This window comes from Spermophilus citellus, assembly GCF_964194105.1.
Source record: "Spermophilus citellus genome assembly, chromosome: 11".
Taxonomy (NCBI): domain Eukaryota; kingdom Metazoa; phylum Chordata; class Mammalia; order Rodentia; family Sciuridae; genus Spermophilus; species Spermophilus citellus.
The window spans coordinates 77,257,114-77,277,091 of NC_138192.1; the positions used below are offsets into that span (position 1 = coordinate 77,257,114).

General features: G+C 39.8%; 1 protein-coding gene across 2 annotated transcripts in view; it reads right to left on the bottom strand.

Annotated features, from left to right (window-relative positions):
- Positions 1 to 19,256, bottom strand: part of SP3 (Sp3 transcription factor) — a 53,088-nt gene extending 33,832 nt beyond the window's left edge. The window contains exons 1-4 of one of the 2 annotated variants that reach the window (XM_081262236.1): positions 18,544 to 19,254; positions 17,793 to 17,938; positions 17,232 to 17,357; positions 6,554 to 7,913 (exon numbers count right to left, since the gene is read on the bottom strand). In XM_081262236.1, the coding sequence (XP_081118362.1) occupies positions 6,554 to 7,913; positions 17,232 to 17,357; positions 17,793 to 17,938; positions 18,544 to 18,550 (1,639 nt within the window). In that variant the 5' untranslated portion in view covers positions 18,551 to 19,254. Of the gene's footprint in view, positions 1 to 6,553; positions 7,914 to 17,231; positions 17,358 to 17,792; positions 17,939 to 18,543 lie in introns of both variants that reach the window. The other variant, XM_081262237.1, reaches the window with a different exon arrangement.
- Between the last annotated feature and the right edge of the window lie 722 nt (positions 19,257 to 19,978).

Below are 19,978 nucleotides of genomic sequence, written 5' to 3' on the forward strand. Positions count from 1 at the left end.
CAAAAAATGAAACTCTTTTTTTTAATTGTAAATGAACTGGAAAGAGAAAAGATCAGGGGCCAGTTAGAGCCAGGTTAACAAAATGAGAATGGATAGGAAGAGTTCACAAAAACATGGTAGAGAAAAATCAAAAGTTTTTTTTTTTTTACTTGGGAGAAGAATTAACGCTGTACATACATCCCAGCAGCACAGCAACTGGAGAAAAACACACAATTTTGCTAATTGTTCAAGTGGGAACCCAATACTACTGCAATTGTTTCAAATCTCAATTTCCAAATTTTCTCAGACCATTTCAGACCGACTCAGACTTGGATTGCCCAACCTCTACTATACCCATGGTCCTATATTTCATCTTCCTTGCCTTCTTCAAATCTTTTATCCATTTTACCTTCTTTACAGCATCTTTACTGATACATTTCTGGAAAAAAAAAATCCTCCTTTAACCAAATTCACCTCCAGTTACCATCTTCTCCCCCCCCCCACCCCCATTAAGTCATTCTGCCCAGGTTTTCTTCTCCTGCACTCTACTGAATCTATTTGTTAAGGGCCGGGGACAACCATTATCTTCCTCTTATCTCTCATTCTCTATCATTTTACATATTCTGTCTACAATGTATGAAAGTTACTCCCACTACCTTTCTTAGGTAGTTTATTGGTTTGGATTCCAGGATATCACTCTCTCCAGGAAGCTCCTTCTGTTTCCTTTGCTGGATCCTTCTCTACTTCACTCTCTAAATGTTGGCAAAGCCTCCAAAATTTTCCTCAATTTTATATTTTAAGCTTCAGTTGCTAGATTTTTATTTGGTTTTTTTCACAAACCAGTAATGTCATTTTTATTATGGTCTCTAAATCTTAAAAATTTGAAGGTTGGCTTTTATCTCCTAGACCACTATAAACAGGTGTTTCAGTCCACATTTCATAATTTTTGTTATCAGGAGTTCCAGTGGTCTATTTGTATTGTTCCTACTGGTTCTCATTTGTGTCTGATCTCATATACCTAGTTACCTTTGATTCTGTGCTAGACAGCTCATTTGAAAAATCTGGAGAAATAACTTCAGGCTGAAAATGATACCTATTCCAACCTCTATTATATTCCTTGCTCACTAAGTTAAGTAATTCAGAAACCAGCTGTACTTCAAAATCCCTTTGGGATTTTTTTCCTAGGCCTCATACAGAGCAATTAAATTAGAACTGAGAGGCGGGTGAACACAAGTTGTTAGCATTTTTTTTTTAGAAGTTCCCTGTGAGTTTCTACCATGCAACAAAAGGTTAAGAAGCTATATGACCTGAATGATTTCATCTAGTCACATCTATATACATTAATGACACCCTATATTTTATCTCCAACCAACTTGAGCACCAGATTCTGATATCCAACATATCCAACTGTTTATTTTAAAACACTTTACTATGGATATATAATAGAAATTTCAAATTCAACAAATCCAAAACAGAGTTCTTAATTCCCTCTTTATCCTACCTTTCCTCAGACTTTCCTTATATAATATTAGCCTAGCCAAAGTCACTTTCCTCTTTTGCTTATATTATTCTGTTTGCCTTGTGCTTACTCTGCCTCAGGGATCTGCTCTTAAGGGACAAGGGATAGTAAAATTATCTCACAAGAGGAGGAGCCCAAAACTTTAAAAAGGCTGGAATAGAGGTCATTTTTATTAAATGGGAACTTTAAAGAGACAAATTCCAAAGCCCTGATTTTTGGAGGAAGAGGATACCTTATCCTGTTACATTAATTTCATACTTATCAAAAATGCAAACCAAATATGTCAAAGTATTAAGCATTTTCATCTGGGTATACTATTCCTAGCACAGATAAAAATGTCTTATGCTGGAAAAAATAATAATTTATCTCTGAATCCCCCACTTTTTAGGAACTTGTAAGAACTCCTATAAGCTCTACCACTGTACTATCCAGCATTTTAAATTCTCATTTGCTTTAACTTTACTTTCTCAACAACAAAACTTTCCCCCAGGACAGGGGCACTCTACCACTGAGTTACATCCCCAGTCCTTATTACTTTTTTTGAGACAAAGTCCCACTAAGTTGTCCACGTGGGCTTGCAATCCTCCTTCTTCAGCTTCTAAGTAGCTGCAGGCATGCACCTCCATTTCCAGCTCCCCATTCTTTAAAATTGGAACAAACTTAATGTCCTTCTGGAGTACTTTATTTTACCCTTTCAGACTACCATTCAGTAAACTACATTTTTTTAAAATTTTATGTTTATTTTTTAAAATTGTATTTTTAGAGGCTGGGGATGTGGCTCAAGCGGTAGCACGCTCGCCTGACATCCACACAGAGCTGGGTTCGATCCTCAGCACCACATACAAATAAGATGTTGTGTCCGCAGAAAACTAAAAAAATAAATATTGAAAAAAATTGTATTTTTAAATTTTATGTATATATGTATGTATACACATACACATATATACACATGCACACACACATATATACATATGTTATTTATATATGCTTCAGTTGTGGATGAACCTTTATTATTTTTATGTGGTGCTGAGAATCAAACCCAGTGCCTCACACATGCTAGACAAGCGCTCTATCACTGAGCCATAACCCCAACCCTCCACTTTGTATTTAATTCCGTGTTCCTATTTGATAACACCTGAAATCATCTTACTAATACTTAAGAGACTCATAAATTCAACATCAACATAAATCCACAAAAATCACAAATTCTGGAGATGTTTCTAACATGTAATAACACTCTATAACATTAATTTAAGTAATCGTTAAAAACTATTTTCAAATATTTTTAAGAAAGAATATTCAAATGTTTCAAATTGTCTTCGAAGTCTGTCATCTTACCAGTAATTCTCAAACATTTTAGTCTCAAGACCTAGGGATTGAACTCAAGGTCTCACACATGCTAAGCACACACTCCTCCACCAACCCAGGACACTCTATTTTAAACTCTGAGGTTCCCCAAAAACCTTTTATTCGTGTAGGATACACACACGTATACTCACATCCATATTCATGTATGTGTGTGTGTGTGTGTGTGTGTGTGTGTGTGTGTATATATATATCATATTAGACATACTTACTATATTAAAAATAAGAAATTTTAAATTTTAAAATTCATTTAAAGTAAATACAGTAGAGAACTTGGCTAGCATGCATGAGACCCTGGATTTGCTTGACACCATTAAATAAATAAATCCATTAACATGTTAATATAAATTAACACTTTGGGCTGGGGATATAGCTCAGTTGGTAGAGTGTTTGCCTCACATGCACAGGGCCCTGGGTTCAATCCCCAGCACCATAAATAAATAAATAAAATGAAAATGAATTAACATTTTATGAAAAAGCTGCCAAAACACTTTTCATAAAAGAAACCATGTTTTACATTTTTGCAAATCTCTGTAGTATCCAGATTAAAAGAAGTCAAAAACGTCTCAGATCCACTTTCACATTCAATCTCTTGCAATATGTGGTTTGGGTTGAAGCATTTGAAGATATATACTCTCACAAAAATACGCAGCTGGAAAAGGGAAGAATAATTTAATAGCCTTTCAAAAAACTGGGTTTTCTTTGATACCACCAAACTTGACAAGTGGCAGTTTCTTAACTCAGTTGAAATATGAAATCTTACACCGAATTGGTAAATTTTTCACACTCAGTATCTATCTTGTATTTTAAATGGCTTTTACCCATGTATAATAATTCAATAATACCCATGATAATAAGTTCATCACCTAAAAACTATGGACTGCCAGGCAGGATGGTACATACCTATAAGCACATAGTGAAGCTGAGGCAAGAGCTTAGCAGCAGTGAGATCCTATACTCAATAGTAAAGGGCCCCTGGGTTCAATCCCCAATACCTATGTGTAATACATATGAAAATGAAAAATAAAAGTTACTGATTCACTGAGTTTTTCATATAGATCTTCCAAGTGTTGGTATAATATTACAATATCAAACAGATTCTATTTATTTATAGCACCACCCATCTCCAAAGAAAAATGTTAAGTATAAAGAAGCTAACAAACTCACAGTAGTAGATTTTAGCCAAAATTCTAATTTTAACTGGAAAGTCCATGTTTTATCACTAGCAAGAAATATTGTAGGGTTTAAATGACAAGCTTACTTCATTTACTTTTGCTTAATTATTTGTCACTTAATATCTGAAGTCCCCAAAACCATAGCTTGTCAGTTGTTCTTTCAAGTAAAAACAATATTTCAGCTTGTAACACACAAGATTGTACAACAGGGAAAAGTGCTTTTTTTTTCAAAGTCAATTATCTTATTTTGGTAGGCAGCAGAAATGCTTTATTAAAGCATACTTCCCTTTTCCTCACAAAGAATATTATAGCCATCAGTAAGAACTGCAAACCAAAACCATAATGAGATATCACTTCGTACCCAATAGGGTGGTTATAAAATGATGATCAATAATAAGCATTGACCAGAATTAGAAAAACTGAAACTCTCATATAATGCTGGTGGGAATACAAGATGGTGCATTCTTTTCGGAAAAACCTTTTTAGCAATTCCTCAAACACTGAATTACCATAGAACCTAGTACCCATTCCTCAAAAGAAAAATCCATGTCCACACAAAAAACTATATACAAAATGTTCACGGCACCATTATTCATAATAGCCCCAAAGTGGAAACAATCCAAATTTCCATCAATAGAAAAATAAAATTTGGCATACAATGGAATATTGGGCCATAAAGGGAAATGAAGTACTGACATGCTGTACCATAGATGAACCTTGAAAACACACTGTATGAAAGAAGCCAGACACAAAAGGCCACACGTTATATAATTCACTACTATGAACGAATATGCAAATCCAAAGAGACAGAAAGACAGTGGTTGTTAGAAGTTGGGAGATGGGATGGAATGAGAAATGACTACTAATAGCTATGGGTTTCTTTTAGGGGTGATGAAAATGCTCTAAAATTAGATAGTGATGATGGCTGCACAAGTCTGTGACTATGTTTAAAAAACTACTCAATTATATAAAAGGTGAATTTTATAGTATGTGAGTTAGAATCCAATAAATCTACTGTTTTTTAAAAGATATGCAGCTCTAAAGAGTTGACATTTAGCAAAAATAACTTTTTATTGACTCATGTATGTCATTCTTCAGTGAAACAAATTTTTCTTTAACTGCAAGTGCAGAGTCAGGAAAATACTAGTAGTTTGGTCCACCATCAGTGAAAGTGTGAACACTGGAGATGGGGAAAAAAAAAAAATCAAGTAACTTCTTAATATTATCTTAGTATTATTTTTTTTTTTTTAAGAAAGAGTGAGAGAGAGTGAGAAAGAGGGAGAGAGAGAGAGAACTTTAATATTTATTTTTCAGTATTTGGTGGACACAGCATCTTTGTCTGTATGTGGTGCTGAGGATCGAACCTGGGCCGCACGCATGTGAGGCGAGCGCGCTACCGCTTGAGCCACATCCCCAGCCCTTAGTATTATTATTAAAAGAAGTTTCAGCTGGGTGTGATGGTGCACACCTGTAATCTCAGGGGCTTAAGGAGGCAGGAGGATTTTGAGTTCAAATCCAGCCTCAGTAATGATGAGGCACTAAGCAATTCAATGAGATCCTGTCTCTAAATAAAATACAAAAAAGGGCTGGGGATGTGGCTCAGTGTTTAAGTGCTTCTGAGTTCAGTTCCTGGTACCGAAAAAAAAGTACTTTCACATAAAGAACCTCTGAACGGGTCTTGGGGACAGACCACACTTCAAGAACTGCTGCTCTAAACCCAGACTCAGAAGGCACAAACACAATTGAAGAATTTCCAAATACAGATCTGAGATTCATGGGCAATTCCAACATTCTAAGCATATGTCCCAAATTTCTCACAAGGAAAAGGAGTTTGGCGTGATAGGGCATACCTGTAATCCCACCAATTTGGGAGACAGGAGGATCACAAGTTTGAGGTCAGCCTCACCAACTTAAGTGAGAGAGATTCTGCCTCACAATTTAAAAAAATAAAATAAAATAAAGAACTGGGGATATAACTCAATGGTAAAGTACCCATGGGTTCAATTCTGCAAGGGTGGGAGTGAGGAGCACATGTTACATCTAGAAGGTATCCTAGATATGAAGTTACTAATATCCCATTTCACACAATGAGGAAACCAAGTTTTCAAGAGAAAAAAAAAAAAAAAACCTATCCAAAATCACATAGCTAGTTTGTGACTAAGACAGCTACATAAGTACTCTACTCTATGCTAATATGATCAACCAAATATAATGCACACAATGTTTAAACCAAATCACACAAGGGCCAAACAAGACACACTACCTGCAAAATTAAATTCTGTAATGCTTGACAACACCAGATGTCAAAACAAAGGAAACTACAAATGTAATTGGCATAACAGAAAAATGAAACCTTAACTTCAAAACTTTCAAAGAACAATTTGGAAGACACTTTGATGTCTACTTTCATATAAACATAGGGACATGTCATCTTTAATGAAAGCTATATGCTAATAAAAATTTCCCCATATATTATAACTACACTTTTTATGGAAGGCCATCATTTAAGACTCACCTGCAGGACTGTCAGCATTCTCTCCTGGATGTAGCTGTATACCAGTAGAATCTAGAGAGTTTACTGTAACTGTCTGTAGATTTGGCAATTGACCAGTGCTTAGACTAACTGGAGTTGAAGTCAAGGCTCCACCTGCTGCAACTTGACCAAGCGTGAGTGTCTGGACAGGCGTCAAAGTTATTTGTTGGGCAGCAGTATTCTGTATTTGCAAATTCTGCAAGTTCTGGACCCCTTGTACTTGAAATGTTTGCCAAGTTATCTGTCCAGAAGGGGTCACTGTCTGTGCCTGAATTAAAAAGGTTCCAGGATTCAGCTGCAACTGAAGATTTTGCAAAGCCTGTTGTGATATATTTTGACCACTGGCTTGCACACCATGGATTGTCTGTGGTGTAATACCTTGCACAATTTGGGCTTGACTGGTTGGCTGCTGAGAATCTTGAAGCTGTAGATGTTGTACAACAGGCTGTGCTGTAGAAACCTGAATATTCTGAGCCTGTGTCTCTTCGGAAACAGGCGACTGGATATAATTTCCCTGAAGATCTGAAGAATGAACTTGCCCACTAGAAGTAGTCAAGCTATTTGTATTTTGTTGTAATATACCTGTACTATCTATCGTAACAGGCAACTGTGATGAAGAGGATGTTGGCACAAATAAATCTGTATCAGTATTAGTTTCATTAATATCAGGAGAAACCCGCTCACCAGTTCTTTCTGAATTGTCTGAACTATCCATAGCTTGTCCTGTGTTTATCAAATGTCCATCGGCATTAATGCCTGCAGTCATTGTCTGAGAACTGCCCGAGAGTCCCAAAGAATCTAGATCGACACTATTGATTGGTACAAAGGTAATATTTCCTGGCAGACCAAGAGGCACATTAGCAACTACTTGGGTTTGGCCAGGAAAAGATGAACCACCAATTGCAACTCCCTGAACCTGGACTTGACCAGTCTGTGGTATGAGATTCTGGATATTAGCAGGAGGTGTTCCAGAGGCAAGTAAGGTTTGATTAGAGCCAGGAATGATCTGAATTTGACTGCTTTCTTGATTTATACCCCCATTATCTGAAGAGCCTGTGAAACCAATCTGAACCTGCTGACCATCTGTTGACTGAATCTGTGGTATTACTTGATATTGAACATTGGGCACTGTACCATTTGATGAATCTGATCCTGGTGCAACTGAAAATATTTGTTGATTCTGCAAATTTTGAAGGGGAAGGACATACTGCCCACTCGAAGTAGCAGCACTTGGAATCTGTACTAGATTACCAGCTTCATCTTTTATAGTTGTAGGTGTGGCTGACAAAACCTCCCATCGGTTTGGTGCTCCTCCTAACTGGGCAGAAGCCAAATCACCTGTCTGGATGAAGAAAACAAAAATGTTGTGATATATTTTGTGGTATGTTTAAACCAATTCTTAAAGAAAAAAAAAAACAAAACAAACTCTAAACTAGTATAAATCCTACTATCTAAGAGTGAAAATCCCCTTAATAACATAACAGGACTAAAATACAAAATACTGTACAAACTACAACAATAATCCTTACAGTTTTGTTAGTTATTGTGAAGACAGCCCATTCTATTTATCATGACCTGATCAAATTTTTTCTTAATGTTTTGGAAATGGAGTCTTGCTATGTTGCCCTGGGCAGGTCTTGAAATCGTGCAGCAAATGAGTCTGGGACTATGATCTTCCAATTACTCATCTATAATCACTAATGTTTATAGTGTTTTTGGTTTTTTTTTAAGTGGAAGTGGCTAGAATAGATTATAAACAGTTCAAACCAAACATGACAACTACTAAAGAGCTAAGAAAGTGCACAACCCACTAAAAAGTATAAAAAAGTATACAACCCACTAAAAATGTCAATAAATCCAGAGTACTATAATTGTGAACAGTGCAGTGTTAAAGTTATCTGAGTTAGAAAAATAAGATTTGTATATTACTGCTATAAACCTTAAATCAAATAATTAAAGCTATTCTTTTATGATATATATTAAGGTACTTCAGAATAAACTCATGATTAGTGGAATTTCATAAGCATACCCATCAAGTTCTTCACTTTTATCATGAACTACTAAAAAAAAGAAACTTTATAAAAACTTCGTAAGGAAAGGTTATTATTGCCCTGTGACTACAGAGTAAAGAAGCCCCATCTGAAAAGCTTTTCTAGAATCCAAAAACTGGAAGATTTAGACTTGGTTTGGTTTTACTTACTTTTCTAAGATTCTAGTAGAATGCCAGGCATATATGTTTTGTATGCTGTAACCTGCTAGAAATCTCTGGGATCACCCATATGGTCACATAGGCAACATTGGAACAATGCCAGCAGAAAAAGCAGAAAGCAAAAAAAAAACAACAACAACAACAAAAAAAAACCCTCCATATCAGGCCCAGCACAGTGATGCTCCACTGTAATCCCAGTGACCTGAGAGGCAAATGCAGGGGGATTACAAGTTCAAAGACAGCCTCAGCAACTTGGTAAGACCCTGTCACAAAATAAAAAATAAAAAAATCCTGCATGCCAATGTCAAATGGTAGATATTTTTTAAGCAAATGATCTAAGCTTTTCTTTATATGCCAAATACTGTAACAAGGTTTAAGACTCTCTCATTTGCTTTTTTTGGTTCCAGGGATTGAACCCAGGGGCACTTAACCACTGAGCCACATCTCCATCCTTTTTTTTTACATTTTATTTTGAAATAAATCTCACTAAATTGTTTAGGGGCCTCACTAAGTTGCTGAGGTTGGCTTTGAACTCACGATCCTCTGGCCTCAGCCTCCCAAGCCACTGAGATTACAGATGTGCACCACTGTACCTGACCAGCTAAAACAATTATATTTTATAGAATTTATTATCATCCCTATCTTACAGATGAGAAAATCGAGGGACAGTCACATTGTTGTCAAGTGACCAAGACAGGATTTAAAACTAGGCTAAAACTAACTCCAAACTCAGGTCCTTAAACACTATGCCATACTTGGACTCTACTAATAACAGGGGTAAAGCCACTGGGAATAGGACCCTATATGATTTACTCACCATCAAAATCAAGCCATCTCTATTCCACTTATTTACAAACCTATCTATAATTTTCTCTAACTCCATATGTCACTAGATAATGAGAACATAAAAGCACATCTAGCCTAGCATTGTCAACCTAGGATATATAACCAGGCTTCAAGGGAATTTCTAAATCCTATAAAAAGACCATATCAACTTTTTCAAAGTTGGGGAGGGGGAAAATAATCTAGGGTTTTATCATATTCCCAAAGGGGGTCTGTAACCATTAAAAAAGGTTAAAACAAATACTGTTTTCCCAACTTAGAAATTCCATAAAACTCCATAAAGTTTAATGCAATAAAACTCCATAAAGTTTAATGCAAATAATATAGCAAAAGATCTAAAATCTTTTAAGGAAGCTCCTTAATTTTCTGTAGTTATTTATATATAAAGGATGAACCATAGTTTAATGACTCAATTCAAACACTGAATATAGCTGCCAAAATGAATAAGGATGAATGAGTATATATTATGAACCCTATATTCAAATGGTTCACACTCCATCCAAGCAGACATACACAAACTAATACAATGTGAAAAGTGGCATATACTAGCCACCTGATGAAAATATTATGTGGGAACATAAAGATTGGAGGAGAGATTTCACATGCAATATATTTGAAGTATTAAAATATGTAAGATTTCACTGTTGTCAGAAACAGAGACATTTAGAAAGGTATAGAAACAACATAATTACAGACAAAAAGAAAAAGAATAATATGCAGTTTTGAGTTTGAAGTTCAAAACAAGATCCAAAAAGGCTCCTATTTATAGACAAAAATAATGGGAGAACAAAATGACATTTTTATCAAGGTCTATAAATGGCCTGTAGATCCTACTACATGGCTTGGACTTTGTCCTGCAGATAGTGAATGACAGCTATAAACACTTAATAAGCAAGTGCAATCACATCTGTATTTTATAAAGATAAACTAAGGTCCAAGGAAGGAGACTAAAAGAAAGGCAGAAGAGACTAAAGGCAGAGAAACTGTGGACCCAGTACAAATCTCCAAGCCTGAACTAAAATAATCTGTCTTTAAAATACATACTTATTAAACTATATAGTTAAACTTGATTTTAAATTTGAAAATGAAGCACCAGATATTAAAGTCACATGTCATTCAACTTCAATTGGTATCAAAATTAAAATTTTATTTCATCTTTCATGTTTCACTTCAGCCTTTTGGCATTTTAAGTAAACTAAGGATATTTAAAGTCTATATACTAAAAAGTAAGTCTAAAATCCAATCTTTACCTTAAGATTATTATTTATCTGGAGAATCAACTATTAACTATTTCTAGCCTGAATTAAATTTACAAGTTTTTTTTTAATATTTATTTTTTAGTTTTAGGTAGACACAATATCTTTATTTATTTTTTTATTTGGTGCTAAGAATCGAACCCAGGGCCTCACACATGCTAGGCAAGCGGGCTACCACTTGAACCACATCCCCAGCCCCAATTTACAAGTTTTTTAAATAAAAGAATATACTATCTCGGGTTGGAGTAGTGGCTCAGTAGTAAGAGCACTTGCCTGGCATGTGGGAGACCCTGGGTTTGATGCTCAGCATCACATATAAATAAATAAATAAAATGAAAGATCCATTTACAACTAAAAAATATTAAAAAAAAAAAAAAAAAAGAAGAAGAAGAAGAAAAAGAAGAAGGGCCAGGATTGTGGCTCAGTAGTAGAGTGCTTGCCTAGCATGTGTGAGACACTGGGTTCAATCCCAGGAACCACATAAAACAAACAAAATAAGGGTATTGTGTCTGTCTACAACTACGAAAAGAAAATTTAAAAAAATATATACTAGCTCATGCATAAATCAATTTTACAATACTGGCATTCTGACCACTTTCCTTTCTTTAAAAAAAATGTCAAATTTATGGCACCTACGGTTTTATTTTTTGAGACAAAGATATTCAACCACCAATTTCTAGTCAAAGAAATTCCTTGAAAATACAACCACTCAAATAACAAATCTGAGTAAATATGCCCAAGTTATCCCCTCTGCAGAAGCTAAATAAACAGTAGGGCTGGGATTGTGGCTCAGTGGTAGAGCACTTGCCTGGCATGTGTGGGGGCTTGGGTTCAATTCTCAGCACCACATGTAAATAAATACACAAAATAAAGGTCCACTGACAACGAAAAAAAAATTTTAATTAATAATAAAAATAAATAAATAAAATAAACTGTAGTATCATTTTCCCCAGCAAAACAGGTCACTAAATGAAAGCAAAATCTCCAAGACAAAATGAGAAAGCATTATGAACTTCTGTGAATAAGCCCAAGGTAAAAAGAATATATTTTTAAAAATCTGTGAAGCTCAAAGATGGGAGGCAGCAACAAATAGCTTAAGCAAAAATTTCAGGCAAACAAAACAAATATTTTATGCAGCAGATATGTAGTTTTTAAAATCTTCTGTAAAACAGATTTTTTAAACAGAATGGGGGCGGGGGGTGTCACCAAATCCAACTTTGATTTCAACTAAAACTATGCTTAGGGAAAGGGAGAATATTACATGCTCACAATGGGCAAAATGTTATCTTGCAGGAAAGGTCAAGAGAACCAAAAAGAAAATATTACGTTTTATAAACTTTAGAGCACGTCAAAATCCCAAGTTTTGGTGATTACTAAGATTAAAAGAAAAGATTTAGAAAAAGCCTCCATTAGATAGCTACCACAATTGCTGGCACAAATTAAGATCAATATATAATTTATTGAATGAATAATTACTGGTATTTTACCTTAAACCATTGCAAAGAAAATGATAGAAATGGAATGATAAAAATGGATCAATAAAATCAATTTTGAGGTATTAGAACCTTCTAAAAGGGCTATAAGTCCATTTTAAACCTGTTATTTCCATAATTCCACATGAAAAAAATCCAAATATTTCAAAATTAAAGTTTTCTAAGTCCACTCATTTTGCAAAATAAATTTCATCAGCGAAATTTCATCTAAGAGACAATATAAAATAAATAATAGGAAAGGGATAAATTAGAAAGTCATCTGCCACCAAAAACATTATAATATGTTGTGTTGAATTATTGGAAGCACTCGAAAATCAAAGGGAAACAGACATAAAAACACAATCCTGCTGGACTTGGTGGCACACACCTGTGATTCCAGATACTCTGGAGGCTGAGGTAGGAGGATTGAAATTCAAGAGCAACCTCAGCAATTCAGCTAGACCCTCTCAAATTTTTAAAAAATAGGGCTAAGAGGCTGGGGTTTAGCTCAGTGGTAGAGAATTTGCCTAGCATGTGTGAGGCCCTGGGTTAGATCCCCAGCACCACACAAAACTAAATAAACAAAATAAAGGCACTGTGTCCATCTACAATTAAAAATATTTTTTTTTAAAAAAGAGAGAGAGAGAGAGAGAGAGAGGGGAGGGAGGGAGGGAGGGGGGGGGAGAGAGAGAGAGAGAGGGGAGGGAGGGAGGGAGGGGGGGGGGAGAGAGAGAGAGAGAGAGAGAGAGAGAGAGAGAGAGAGAGAGAGAGAGAGAGAGAGAATTTTTAATTTTTTTTTTTTTTTTTTTAGTTCTCGGGGGTCACAACATCTTTGTTGGTATGTGGTGCTGAGGATCAAACCCAGGCCGCACGCATGCCAGACGAGCGCGCTACCGCCTAAGCCACATTCCCAGCCCTAAAAATATTTTTTTAAATAAAATAAAATAAAAATAGGGCTAGGGATGTGTCTTAGCGGTAGTGCACTTGCCTAGCTTGCACAAGTCCTGGATTTGATCCCCAGCACTAGACAGATAGATAAGAGTTAGGGATGTAGCGCAAAGGTAAAACACCACTGGGTTCAAACCCCTGTATTAAAAACAAACACCCATAACCAAGACAAGAATTAATATTGGTTTAGGTATAAGATAACCCCCTGTATGAACTTACAAATTAAAGAAAAGTCCAGTGTTTTTATTAGTAACTCTAGTATTCTTTTTGGACAATTAACAAAATATCATTTGGCCATGAAAGTGTCCCTCTCTATATAAACACAAGCCCAAAATGAAGAGGACCCCAAACTACAGCAGCCTAGGCGGAGGGGAGGGCATCAAAGGTTGGTACCAGCAGTGATGTTACTATAACAAATTCATTACAAAGGCATCCTAGGATGCAATTGTGTATAAAAATGAGGGGGATGGGATTGAGAGAAAAGAAAAAAAAAAAAAGGATGAAACTTCTTATAAGATACCTGTGGAAAGGGAAAAGAAAATTCATACCATTTATTGCTTAGTATTTTGAAAGGATAATTAACTTTTCAGTCCCCACAGATGGCTATATAAAAAGCCAGAAATAGGGCTGGTAGTTCAGTTGGTACAGTGCTTGCCTTGCATGTTCCAGGCCCTGGGTTCAACCCCCAGCAACACTACACACACACAACTGAAAACAAGAACAAGTGTGAAGCTAAAGTGGAATCAAACTAAGAACCACTCTTAAGCAAATACGCAGGTTGAAACCTTAAAGGGAAATTAACAGAACTCAAACAGACTTCAATAAATTAATTACAATGATACTGTAGGTCTTACAAAATGGAATAATAACCTTTTCTTGAAATAAGCTACTATTCATTTATTTTAGTTCACCAACATTTATGTGCTAAACTAATGAACACTAAATTTACAACTTAAACCAAAGATCAGACAATGACTCATAATATTTATCTGTTCAGTTTATTTTACTACAGTACAAATGAAATAGGCATATAAATAATCCATAAGTTCACACAAATGTAGTTTGCACAAGTTAATACTTGCATATAGGTGTACTATTTTAATTTCCAGACATTTTTAGTAATAAAGTATAAAAGAGCTCTGCTTCCATCTTTGGGAATCCATGCTTTGGGACATTATACATAGGTGAGAACACTTTTAACAAATTCCAAATTCATATTCTTTAAAGCAAATCTTTAGTGAAGCTGATTGCCTTTCAAGGTCCTTTGAAATCTTGAAATATCAAGCTAAACTGGCATAATGTTGAACTGTATCTGTATATTTCCACTATATGCAATGTGGTTACTGCAAGATGGATCCTATAGAGCTGAAAATGAACATTCGTGGAAAACCTGACAAAATCCAAATAAATCCTGTAATTACTTTAGTTATTACTATACCAATGTTAATTTTCTAATTTTGATAAGTGTACCACAATTATGTTAACATGAGGAGAAGCTGGGTGAAGGGCACAAGGTAATTTTCAGTTCTCTATTTTCAACTTTCCTGTAAATCTAAAATTATTCCACAAATTTTTAAAAACACAACTACAAAAACACTCTGATTTCTCATGATTCTCAGAAATTTAAGTAACTAAAATGAGGTTATTATCTATGTCTGGTTTTTTTTTTTTTTTTTTTTTTGGTACCAGGGATTAAACCCAGGGGGGGCTTAACCACTGAGCCCCATATCCAACCCTTTTTATTTTGAGACAGGGACTCACTAAATTGCTCAGAGACTAGCTAAATTACTGAGGCTGGGCTTTCAACTTGCAATCTTCCTGCCTCAGCCTTCTAAGCCACTGAGATTATAGGATTGCACAAATGCCCCTGCATCTAAGTTCATTTGGGGGGGGGGGGGGCGCAATGAACTGGAAAAAAATAATCTTTATTATTGCTAAGGCGAACATCTAAGCCAGACTTATCAACGTTACTCAAAGTGAAAAATATTATGCAGATGTGCCAAACATACATGTCCTAAGGGTTTGCCAGCAAAACTAATTTTCAATATACAAAATTCTATTTTGAAAAAAAAACTAATTTTCATTTTACTGTGATTGCCAAATTATGAGGTGTCTGATAAATCTCGGATATCTCAGAATGATTCTATTTAAGATGGGGTGGTAAATGTGTTGTCAGTGATTATGTGATAATTCAGAGAAGATCTAAAGAGACATGGAAACAGTTGGAGACAGTATTCTAATCCTAGGCTTGAGACTAACACATAATATTTTCACCCATAACTTCCTTCTTCATTCTTCACTTCTCCCTTCCCCCATCTATAAGGTGATATGTAAATCTGGCAAATTAGGAAAAAGATTTTGGCCTATTTGAAATACTTAAAAAGTAGAAGAAGTCTAATTTTCAATTTTACTTGTGCAGTGGTTTATAAACAGTTAATGTGTTTTGGCACTCTGGGGTCTGGAGGAATATACTTTTAAAAAACTGGTTTGCCAATCCACAGATTTGTTTAAATAACAATGCTTCTCACAAACATGATTTTATGCTTTTATGCTTTAATCTACTTTTAAAAAGCACAATTAAGACATTAAGACTATTCACATCCCCCATAGCATAATCTGAAGCACTAAAATTCCAAATATAACTTGTAATGCCTACATATTCACTATACCAAACATCAAACTTTTCTTTTTACAGTGACCATTCAACTCAGGCCAACATGGTGGCCAATACCTCCAAAAGAGAAGCTGAGGCAGGAGGATCCCAAGTTCGAGGTCAACCTCAGAAACTTAACAAGGCCCCATCTCAAAATTTATATATATATAATATATATGTGTGTGTGCGTGTGTGTATGTTGCTCGGTGGTAAAAGGGCCTCTGAATTCAATCTTCAGTACCAAAAAATAAATAAATAAACCCACCACCACAAATTAATTCTTATAATCCACAAAAAATTAAACTGAGAAGCGTTTCAACTAATTTAACAAATGCACACATGTACAGGTTACACTAAAGCAACAGCAACGATCCAAACAAATATAAAATTCGTAAAAAATACTCTACAGTGTGTTACTAATTTTGTCTTACACCATCATCTAACACTGCCAGTTCCTCCCCATTCCCCAGACACTAGAAACACTTCCAAAAGAAACCCACCACATCCTATAGGACTAGCAGTCATTTAATACAATGAAAAAAGTTTTGCCAACCAAATTCTACTGTATGATATGCATTAACGAGCATGAAGATAAAATTCTTCACCTGTACTTGTTTCTAACACTGATATTCGTGTTCAATTTCAAAAACTTAAGTACTATATAAATAACTGCTAATTTCAACGGTTGCTAAACGGACGTTTCATTTACCACGCTTAGAAAAAATTAGTACAAATTTGTAGTGGTCTGCAAAAAGTAAAATTCAACCATTTTGAAAGGTCACTTAAAAAAAGCACTGTGTTCATTCCTGCATACAAAGAGTTCAAATTAAACCTTCTCGACTTAAATCAGTTTAAGATCTAGTAACTTCCAGCAGAAAACGCTCCAGACTCAAAAATTCTAGAAACTAAACACTGCCTTTCTAGTTGATACTATCTATGGCCGATAGGCTGTGCTTGAAAATGTAGTGTTCAGCGAAGGAGTTTTCAGCAGAGATATGAATTGCTCAAACATCCATTTTGGAGTCCTCTACCCCCGCCCTCTCAGACTTCATTTTGTTGAGAATTTTCAGCGAGGTACCACAGTGACAATTTCGAGAAAGCCTGTGCTTACTTGGGATCCAAACAGGGATGCACAGAGCAGGAAAGAAGCCCTAGCTCCGCGACCCGCGCGTGTCGCGGCCGCGCGGGCGCCGGGGAGGCCTTTGGGGCTGGCGCGGCGCAGGCCCGGGATGGCGGGCGCAGGGCCGCGGCGGGGGCGGGCCGCGCGCGCTGGACTTACCGCTCCGGCGGCGGCGGCTGGGGCCCCGGCTGCGGCGGCCGCCTCCTCCTCGTCGTCGCCCGGCGATGGCGGCCCTATCTTGCTGCAGGTAGCGGCCAACAGAGCAAGCGGTGACGGCTGAGTGTCCTACCCCCGATGGGCGGGTTCAGAGAGGGAGACAGGGAGGGGGTGGCGGTTAGGGCCGGGCCGCCGCTCGCACAGGAAGTGCGGCTCGGTCCTCGCCGGCTGCGCCCGGGCGAGCCAGCCCGCGCTCTCCTCCTCCTCCTCCTCCTCGGCTTTCCTCCCGCTCGCACGCACACCGGCCCCGTCGGCGGCAGGCGGGCGGCGGGCTGCGCGCCGGGCCTCCACCTTCCGCCCGGAACCCACCCCGGGAGGGCGCGCACACTCACACACGCACAAAAAGGCGGCGGGCGGGGGAGCGCGGGCGGGGTCGGAGCGTTGGCGCCTCGGGCGGGCAGCTCCCGGGGCGGGGGAGGGGAGGGGAGAGGAGGGAGGGGAGCGGCGAGGGGAGGAGAAAGCGGCGCGAGGGGGGAGCCGGGCCGGGGCTCAGCCGCTCCTCACCTGGGCCGCCGCCGCCGCCGCCACCGCGCCGTTTCCGTGCTGCTGCTGCTGCTGCTGCATATACTCGCCGTGGCCGCCGCCACCGCTGCCGCCGCTGTCCACGTCCAAGGCAGCCATTTCCTCTTGTTTCACGGGCTTTTCGGGAGCTGCAGGCACAGCGCGGGGGGGGGGGGGAGGAAGGCGGGTGGAGGAGAGGGAGGGGGGCCCGCGGGCCGCGGCGAAATTACTCCGAGCCCCGACCGAGGCCCCTTCCCCTCCCCCACCCGCCCCCCGGCGGCGGCGGCGCGGCGGCTCCCTCCTCCCCTCCTGCTGCTGCCCCCGCCCGCCGCGGCTGTAACCCTCCTCCTCCTCTTTCCCTCCTCCTCCTCCTCCCCGCGCTGCCCCTGCCCCCTCTCCTCTCCTCTCCTCCCCTTTCCCTTCGCGCCGCTCGCTCTCACTCGCGCTCGCTCCTCTCGCACCGTCAGTCACTCACACACGCCCGCCCGCGCCCGCACACAGGGGGATGCGCTTTCGGCGGACCGGGCCGCCTGCCCCGGGGTCCGACGGGGAGACGGCGTTGCTGGGGCTTGAGGGCTGGACGGTGGCTGGCGGGGAGGGGAAGAAGGCGGAGGGGAGTGCGGCTTTCTGCCTCTCACAGACACTCGGTCGCACGCTCGGGGCCGGGAGCCGGCGGCGGCGGCGACCCCGAGCTGGCTGTGGTCGGCGGCAGCGGCGGCGGCAGCAAGGGTTGCTCTCTCTCGGCTTTACGTACCGGTCATAGTGTGTTTAGGGCACCTCAGGCGGGGCTCCCCGCCGCCTTACACATGGTGAGGAGCGAAGGCGGCGGCGGCGGGAGAGGATGCGGGAAGCGGCGGCGGACACGGCCGGAGCGGTCCGGGGATTTTTTTTTCCTATTTTGATTGACTGTGCGGGAAACACAAAAGGTGGAGCCTCCAGCCCAAAAGGGGGGAAGAGGGTGACAGCCCGCCCGGAAGTCCCGCCCCTCTTCTCCGCGCTTATTCGCTGCCACGCTCTCTGTCGGCTATGCTCATTGGTCCGGGTACCCGTCCGTCGCTCGGCCTAGCGGCGCGCTTCCTGTTTGCCCCCCGGGTGGAAGGGGAGAGACAATGAGCGGCCGTGGCGGCGTAGGTTCCCGAGAGCGGCTACGGCTCGCCGGTTATCCCGCTGTGCCCGCCTCGCTCCCCGGCTGCCGATGCCAGGCCCACGGCGCAGGCCTCTTCCACCTCGCTGATGCCCGGAGCAGGCCCCGCCAACCTGTAGGGGCGCTGAGCTGGGAAGGAAATCCTTCCTCGCTGGCTCTGGCTCCGCACAACGTTTCCTCCATGCCGGCGGCAGCCTCGGTGGGATCTCCCCAGGGCCTCGCGGTCTTGGAGCCGCCGCTTCCCCGCGCTGCCAGGAGGCCGCTGCCGCTCAGCCCCGGGGTTCTGCTGCGGCCGCTGCTGCTACTGAACAAACCAGACCCGCCCCACGAGCCCGGGGGGGAGGGAGCTGGTATTGGGGGAGACACCCCCTCCGAGGCTGGAGGAGGATTTTTTTTTCTCACACTTGCAGCTCTCAGATTCACAGTCGGAGCCATCCCATTCCCATCCCCCTTAGACCCAGGTTTCCAACCGTCTCCCACCCTGAAGGCAGGCATTTAAAGCAAAAAGAAATCGCAAGTCACTTCACACATGGGAAGAGATATTTAATTCTAGCCAGTGGCATCAAAACAAAGTAGATTTTATACGAAGCATGTACATGTTCAGTGGGACAGAATCCCTTTTAAAAAAAATCACAATCATTTTGCTGCACACACATAAATTGCTACTTAATCTTCATATGAAATCAGGTATCTCCTGAAAAAGTCACACAACAATTGCATTAGTTTGGATTAGGTTAACACTCCTTCCTTCTTTGGCTTCCTTGACATTCTTACTATCAACCCTGGGGAACATACTTAGGTTTTATTGTGTGTTCTACCAAGTAAGAGACATCTCTGCCTATTATCCTTAGGTTTGGTTGCCAAGAAGGTTAAATTCAAGAAGTGGGAACGGTGCCCACAATATGCCTTTTATTAGAAATCAGGGTCAAATCAGTTTCAATTATTTTGATTATTATACTTTGTGTAATAAGTGAGGTTGTGCTGAGGGAATGATGCTGTAAAGTCTAAGCACTTGAACTGTGTGCACGAACTAAAAAAATTCTGT